The 7,768-nt window shown below is 50.7% G+C and overlaps 1 protein-coding gene and 1 long non-coding RNA gene across 2 annotated transcripts; both read left to right on the top strand.

The window, feature by feature from the left end:
- The first annotated feature begins 415 nt into the window (after positions 1-415).
- Positions 416-5,381, top strand: LOC126474583 (uncharacterized). The gene is made up of 2 exons (XR_007586588.1): positions 416-669; positions 5,273-5,381. It is a non-coding gene; the product is annotated as an uncharacterized LOC126474583 (long non-coding RNA).
- On the top strand, positions 884-5,381 carry LOC126474582 (uncharacterized). The gene is made up of 2 exons (XM_050102057.1): positions 884-1,266; positions 4,475-5,381. The coding sequence occupies exons 1-2, from the start codon at positions 1,005-1,007 to the stop codon at positions 5,044-5,046; spliced, it is 834 nt and encodes a 277-aa protein (XP_049958014.1). The 5' UTR covers positions 884-1,004; the 3' UTR covers positions 5,047-5,381.
- Positions 5,382-7,768: the final 2,387 nt, after the last annotated feature.

Raw genomic sequence — 7,768 nt, 5'->3', positions numbered from 1 at the left:
CTTAACAGCGAGTAGTTCGCCTTCCGTAATGTTCGCACATGCATTGGCAATGCGCTGACGCATGTTGTCAGTCGTTGTCGGTGGATCACGATAGGAAATATCCTTCAACTTTCCCCACAGAATGAAATCCGGGGACGTCAGATCTGGTGAACGTGCGAGCCATGGTATGGTGCTTCCACTACCAATCCACCTCTCATGAAATATGCTATTCAATACCGCTTCAACCGCACGCGAGCTATGTGCCGTACATCAATCATGTTGGAAGTACATAGCCATTCTGTCATGCAGTGTAACATCGTGTAGTAACATCAAAAAAATGGTTCAAATGGCTCTGAGCACTATGGGACTCAACTGCTGAGGTCATTAGTCCCCTAGAACTTAGAACTAGTTAAACCTAACTAACCTAAGTGTGGTGTCACCGCCAGACACCACACTTGCTAGGTGGTAGTTTAAATCGGCCGCGGTCCATGTAGTACATGTCGGACCCGCGTGTCGCCACTGTGATCGCAGACCTAGCGCCACCACCAAGGCAGGTCTCGTGATACGATAGTGGACTCGCCCCAGTTGTACGAGAACCAAGCTACCCCCAGTTGTACGCGAACCTAGCTATCGCCCAGTTGTACGAAGCCTTTCTCTCTCATTAGCCGAGAGACAGAATAGCCATCAGAAGTTAATGGCTACGAACTAGCAAGGAGCCATTTGTATCAGTGCCTATAGCTTACGAGTATTCAAGAGAGATGTATTCCAAGGAATAAATAAAAGTTAAGTAAAAAGCATCTACATACTTTTCTTCGTATTCATTTATAAGTTCTCATGTTCCAGACTTCACGCCCGTCTGCTGTATGCCGTGCACTATCGGCTACCGCGTAGTCAAGCTTTCTTTTTCAGCAATCCACATCACGGTGTCGGTCCAGCTACCGACACTACAATTATTGGCGACGAGGGAAAAGGACCTTTTTCTGATTGCTTACATTTATTTCTGATTGCTTACATTTAATTGTGTCATGGCTTCGCCACAATCTCCAGATGTACTGTCCGAATTTTATCGCTTGCAGACTCAGCAGACGCAGGCGTTACTGGATGCCCTTGGACAGCTCGTCCAGGGTCAACGTACCATTCAACCCGATGCGGCCGCCGCCGCTTCTTCGCTACCGCTGCCACTGAACGCTGTTGCACCTCCCTTTCGACCATACGTGGCAGCCGATGAGACCTGGCAAGAGTGGTCTCGTCAGTTCGCCTTTCACATGGCTGCCTACAGAATTCAAGGTAATGAGCGGCAGCCGTTTTTGCTTTCTTGTGTCGGTGTGTCCACATACCGTGTGATAGTGAAATTGTTTCCCCGACGCGACGTAGCAACTTTGTCCTACGAGGAAATTTTGTCTGCATTAGATGCCTATTTCAAAGAAACAGTTAATGTGGTTGCAAAACGGTATACGTTTTTTCGTACAAAACGTACGACCGGTCAAACTAATAGGGAGTGGGTCGCAACATTGCAAGGACTTACTAGGGACTGTGCCTTTGAATGTGACTGTGGTCTTTCTTATTCAGATACAATGGTGCGTGATGCAATTGCACAGAACGTTTCTGATGTTCGCATACGGGAGCAAATTTTGAAACTAGTTAATCCCTCCCTTCAACAAGTGATAGACATATTGGATAGACAGGACACACTGGACTGTGCTCAGGAATCTTTTGAAACTTCGCCAGCCGTGTGTACCATTAACCGGCCCGCTGGACGCGCTGCGCGGCCCGGTACCCGGGCCTCGCGCGCGGCGACACAGCGACCGCCGCGTGCTACGCCAGGTGTGCCGCGCCGGCCCACAAATGCAGTAAAATCATGCCCGCGGTGTGCTACTAGACATTCGCGTGAACATTGCCCGTCACGCCAAGCTATTTGCTTTTTCTGCGATAAGAAAGGACATGTTCAAAGTGTTTGCCAGAAAAAGCTCAGATCAGACAATCACAATCATTCCAGGCCCTTTGCTTCGCGCCGGAATCGAACCAAGGTCACTCAGGCTCGTGGACCTTCGCCTATGGACATTCATGTCGTTAATTCCACTTCGTCCAGTGACACTTTCTCTACCAGTAACTGTGTTCGTCCCACAAAAACTGTGCGTCGACGTCGCCGGAAGTCACGTCAATTAGCAAGTGATTCTGTACCAGTGTCTGTTCCAATTGCACAAAACAGTCGCTCTTGTCGTCAGCAGGACAATAAACTTTTTGTGGACTTAGACTTTGAAGGCAAAGTGATACCATTCCAGCTCGATACCGGAGCTGCAGTTTCATTGCTCAATCACGACACATACAAACAACTGGGCGCACCTCCGTTGCGTGCCGCAAATGTTAAGCTAACTACATATTCCGGACAGAAAATTCCTGTGTTAGGACAGTGCAGCCTTCTTGCAACATTCAAGGGACAAACAAAACTTGTGTCATTTTACGTTCTTCGTTCTTCTTCTGCAGTGAACTTATTTGGTCTAGATTTATTTAAGTTGTTTAACATGTCTATTGTAAATCAGGTGCTATCAGTGAATCAAACTGTGCCTACAGACAGTGGTTCTAGTGTATGTGAAGAATTTGCAGACATTTTTGCACCGGGCTTAGGTTGCGCTCAAAACTATGCCGCACATTTGGAATTGAAGGTAAACGCGCAACCGAAATTTTTCAGAGCGCGCAATGTTCCCCACGCATTGCGTCATGAGGTCGCAAGAACATTGAACAATGTAGAATCACAAGGTGTGAGTGAATGTGCGCAATGCCTCTTCTCTTTCAGCTCCGCTTCATCGCGTACGCCGTGCAGGTGTTCCGTTCGTCTGGACGACGGAATGCGAACGCGCCTTTCGCCAGTTGAAATCGGCGTTGCTTTCTAATACTTGCCTTACGCCATTCGATCCCCAGAAACCCCTTTTGTTGATGGTAGATGCATCGGATTTCGGGATCGGTGCTGTGCTTGCGCACAAAGTTGGCTCCCATGATCGCCCTATTGCCTTTGCGTCCAAATTGCTCTCGTCTGCGCAAAGAAATTATTCACAGATAGAGAAAGAAGCTTTGGCTCTCGTGTTTGGTGTTACTAAGTTCCATGATTTCTTGTATGGTCGTCACTTTACCATCATCACAGACCACAAACCTTTGACATCGCTTTTTCATCCGACCAAGCCTGTACCTCCACGTACAGCGCAGAAATTCATTCGCTGGTCTATTTTCCTCTCGCAGTACCGCTACGATATCTTGTATCGGTCCACTGCTAAGCACGGAAACGCCGATGCGTTGTCCCGTTTGCCTGTTGCTGAGGATAAAGCATTCGATTCTTCCGAACTTGCTTGCATGTTCATTGATTCGGAAACCGATGAAGTGGTCGAATCGTTTCCGATTGATTTTCGTCGTGTCGCTACAGCCACAGCTGCTGACCCTGTCCTTGCTACTGTTTTACGTTTTGTTGCTACGCAATGGCCTTTGTCCAAGTCTCGGATCGAGGATCCGTTGGTTCGCCGATTTTTTGCTCACAAGGAGAGACTTTTTGTTCGTCGTGGTGTTTTGTTGTTGCGTTCTGATAATGATCAGTCCAGAGTCGTGGTCCCACGTTCGTTACAGTCCTCTGTTTTACGGCTTCTTCACCAAGGACATTGGGGTATAGTGCGGACGAAACAACTTGCTCGTCAGCACTGTACTTGGTTCGGAATCGATGCTGCGATTACGAATATGTGTTCTTCGTGCCCGGCGTGTGCCGAACAACAGTCCGCACCGCCGCGGAAAGTCTTTGCGTGGCCAAAAGCCACTTCCCCTTGGCAACGCTTGCACATTGATTTTGCTGGTCCATTCTGGAATGCTCGATGGTTGGTTCTGGTCGACGCCTTCAGTAATTTTCCTTTTGTTGTCCGGATGTCTTCCACGACGTCCTCCGCCACCATCCAAGCGTTGTCTGCTATCTTTTGCATTGAAGGTCTTCCGCAGACTATTGTTTCCGACAATGGCCCACAATTCATGTCCGCAGAATTCCAGTCTTTCTGCCAGGCCAATGGTATTCAACATCTGACATCCGCGCCGTTTTCGCCTCAGTCCAACGGTGCCGCTGAACGATTGGTCCGGACTTTCAAGTCACAGATGTTGAAATTGAAAGAGTCGCATTCTCGGGAGGACGCATTGTTGCTCTTTTTGTCTTCGTATCGCTCTCAGCCCCGAGATGGGCGCTCGCCGGCTGAGTTGCTCCACGGTCGTCCTCATCGCACCTTGATGTCTTTGCTGCATCCGCCGCATCAGGTTCCTTTGCAGCGGCAGACTCCTGCTTTTGCTCCAGGCGACGTTGTATTTTATCGCAACTATCGAGGTTCACGGCGTTGGCTCGCAGGGCGCATTCTTCGCTGCCTCGGCCGCGCGATGTATTTGGTTTTGGGGGCCTCTGGTGAGGTGCGTCGGCATCTCAATCAGCTGCGCCTCTGTCGTCGCACGGGTTCTGCCGCTCCCCGTCTGCTTTCAGCGACGGTGCCGTCCGGTCAGCGCCCTGGGGACCCATCTACTGGCTCGCCTCATCCCCAGGTGTTACCGACGATGCCTTCCATTTTGCCCCATGGCGACGCGCCGCCGCCGCCGCAGCAGCAGCAGCAGCAGCAGCCGCCGCCGCCGCCGCCCGCATTCGACGCTTCGTTGCAGCCGCCAAGCGCCTCCCAGGGTCACGCGCCGCCGATCGCTTCCCGTGACCAGCTGTCCTCCGCCATGGAACGCCCGCCCGCTCCGGACCACATGACGTCATCGCGCGTCGGCTACCCCGACGCCATGGACGTCGACCCTTCAGGACCTCCTGTCTCTTTACGGGCGCATACACCGCATGTTGACGTGCACCCTGGACTAGTTTTGCAGGCGTTTCCTAGCTCCCCTCGGACCGGATGGCCGGGTGCGGGTGGCACAGCCTCGCCTGTTGTTAGGCTCCCCACCTCATCGCATACGTCAACATGTGGTCCTCCCCACGGCGGGCGGAAGCCTTATCTCACGACCGTTCGCCGATTTGCGGGGGAGGAATGTGGTGTCACCGCCAGACACCACACTTGCTAGGTGGTAGTTTAAATCGGCCGCGGTCCATGTAGTACATGTCGGACCCGCGTGTCGCCACTGTGATCGCAGACCTAGCGCCACCACCAAGGCAGGTCTCGTGATACGATAGTGGACTCGCCCCAGTTGTACGAGAACCAAGCTACCCCCAGTTGTACGCGAACCTAGCTATCGCCCAGTTGTACGAAGCCTTTCTCTCTCATTAGCCGAGAGACAGAATAGCCATCAGAAGTTAATGGCTACGAACTAGCAAGGAGCCATTTGTATCAGTGCCTATAGCTTACGAGTATTCAAGAGAGATGTATTCCAAGGAATAAATAAAAGTTAAGTAAAAAGCATCTACATACTTTTCTTCGTATTCATTTATAAGTTCTCATGTTCCAGACTTCACGCCCGTCTGCTGTATGCCGTGCACTATCGGCTACCGCGTAGTCAAGCTTTCTTTTTCAGCAATCCACATCACGGTGTCGGTCCAGCTACCGACACTACACTAAGGACATCACATACATCCATGCCCGAGGCAGGATTCGAACCTGCGACCGTAGCGGTCTCGCGGTTCCAGACTGCAGCGCCAGAACCGCGCGGCCACTTCGGCCGGCGTAGTAACATCGGTAGAACATTACGTAGGAAATCAGCACACATTGCACCATTTAGATAGCCATCGAGAAAATGGGGGCCAATTATCCCTCCTCCCATAATGCCGCACCATACATTAACCCGCCAAGGTCGCTGATGTTCCACTTGTCGCTGCCATCGTGGATTTTCCGTTGCCCAATAGTGCATATTATGCCGATTTACGTTACCGCTGTTAGTGAATGACGCTTCGTCGCTAAATAGAACGCGTGCAAAAAATCTGTCATCGTCCCGTAATTTCTCTTGTGCCCAGTGGCAGAACTGTACACGACGCTCAAAGTCGTCGCCATGCAATTCCTGATGCATAGAAATATGGTACGGTTGCAATCGATGTTGATCTAGCATTCTCAACACCGACGTTTTTGAGATTCCCGAATCTCGCCCAGTTTGTCTGCTACTGATGTGCGGATTAGCCGCGACAGCAGCTAAAACACCTACTCGGGCATCATCATTTGTTGCAGGTCGTGGTTGACGTTTCAAATGTGGCTGAACACTTCCTGTTTCCTTAAATAACGTAACTATCCGGCGAACGGTCCGGATACTTGGATGATGTCGTCTAGGATACCGAGCAGCACACATAGCACACGCCCGTTGGGCATTTTTATCACAATAGCCATACATCAACACGATATCGACCTTTTCCGCTATTGGTAAAAGGTCCATTTTAACACGGGTAATGTTTCGCGAAGCAAATACCGTCCGCACTGCCGGAATGTTACGTGATACCACGTACTTATAGGTTTGTGACTATTACAGCGCCATCTATCACAAAGCGAAAAAAGTGGTCCAACTAAAACATTCACATTTCTTTACGTACTACACGAATATGTAATATAAAATGGGGGTTCCTATTTTTAAAAAATGCAGTTGATATCCGTTTTACCTATGGCAGCGCCATCAAGCGGTCCAACCATAGCGCCATCTGGTTTCCCCCTTCAAGCTAGACAAGTTTCGTTCTTTGTAGTTTTTTCGTTTGACGCTTATTTCGTGAGATATTTGGCCCGGTCACGATCAATGGACCACCCTTTATATAAACATGAGCGTATACACTCCTTGAAATCATATTGGAAATTTTTTTTATTTTGCTCTTTTGAATTTAATATGATTCGTCTGTATTTCTGCTTTTAGACTCTATACAAAAACTAATATATGCAATTCGACAAAAAAACTAAAAAATATAAAAAACTAAAAAATTGTCTATATACACTCCTGGAAATCGAAAAAAGAACACATTGACACCGGTGTGTCAGACCCACCATACTTGCTCCGGACACTGCGAGAGGGCTGTACAAGCAATGATCACACGCACGGCACAGCGGACACACCAGGAACCGCGGTGTTGGCCGTCGAATGGCGCTAGCTGCGCAGCATTTGTGCACCGCCGCCGTCAGTGTCAGCCAGTTTGCCGTGGCATACGGAGCTCCATCGCAGTCTTTAACACTGGTAGCCTGCCGCGACAGCGTGGACGTGAACCGTATGTGCAGTTGACGGACTTTGAACGAGGGCGTATAGTGGGCATGCGGGAGGCCGTGTGGACGTACCGCCGAATTGTTCAACACGTGGGGTGTGAGGTCTCCACAGTACATCGATGTTGTCGCCAGTGGTCGGCGGAAGGTGCACGTGCCCGTCGACCTGGGACCGGACCGCAGCGACGCACGGATGCACGCCAAGACCATAGGATCCTACGCAGTGCCGTAGGGGACCGCACCGCCACTTCCCAGCAAATTAGGGACACTGTTGCTCCTGGGGTATCGGTGAGGACCATTCGCAACCCTCTCCATGAAGCTGGGCTACGGTCCCGCACACCGTTAGGCCGTCTTCCGCTCACGCCCCAACATCGTGCAGCCCGCCTCCAGTGGTGTCGCGACAGGCGTGAATGGAGGGACGAATGGAGACGTGTCGTCTTCAGCGATGAGAGTCGCTTCTGCCTTGGTGCCAATGATGGTCGTATGCGTGTTTGGCGCCGTGCAGGTGAGCGCCACAATCAGGACTGCATACGACCGAGGCACACAGGGCCAACACCCGGCATCATGGTGTGGGAAGCGATCTCCTACACTGGCCGTACACCACTGGTGATCGTCGAGGGGACACT

This window comes from Schistocerca serialis, chromosome 4, assembly GCF_023864345.2.
Source record: "Schistocerca serialis cubense isolate TAMUIC-IGC-003099 chromosome 4, iqSchSeri2.2, whole genome shotgun sequence".
NCBI classification, from domain to species: Eukaryota; Metazoa; Arthropoda; class Insecta; order Orthoptera; family Acrididae; genus Schistocerca; species Schistocerca serialis.
The sequence above is the reverse complement of the archived record's forward strand: the minus strand, read 5'-3'. Positions and strand labels throughout refer to the sequence as shown.

Excerpts from the sequence above, each read along its gene's own strand:
- LOC126474582 (XM_050102057.1), top strand. The coding sequence starts at position 1,005 with ATGGCTTCGCCACAATCTCCAGATGTACTGTCCGAATTTTATCGCTTG. Across the intron at positions 1,267-4,474 it reads GGCTGCCTACAGAATTCAAG|CGACGGTGCCGTCCGGTCAG; the intron begins GTAATGAGCGGC and ends GTCTGCTTTCAG.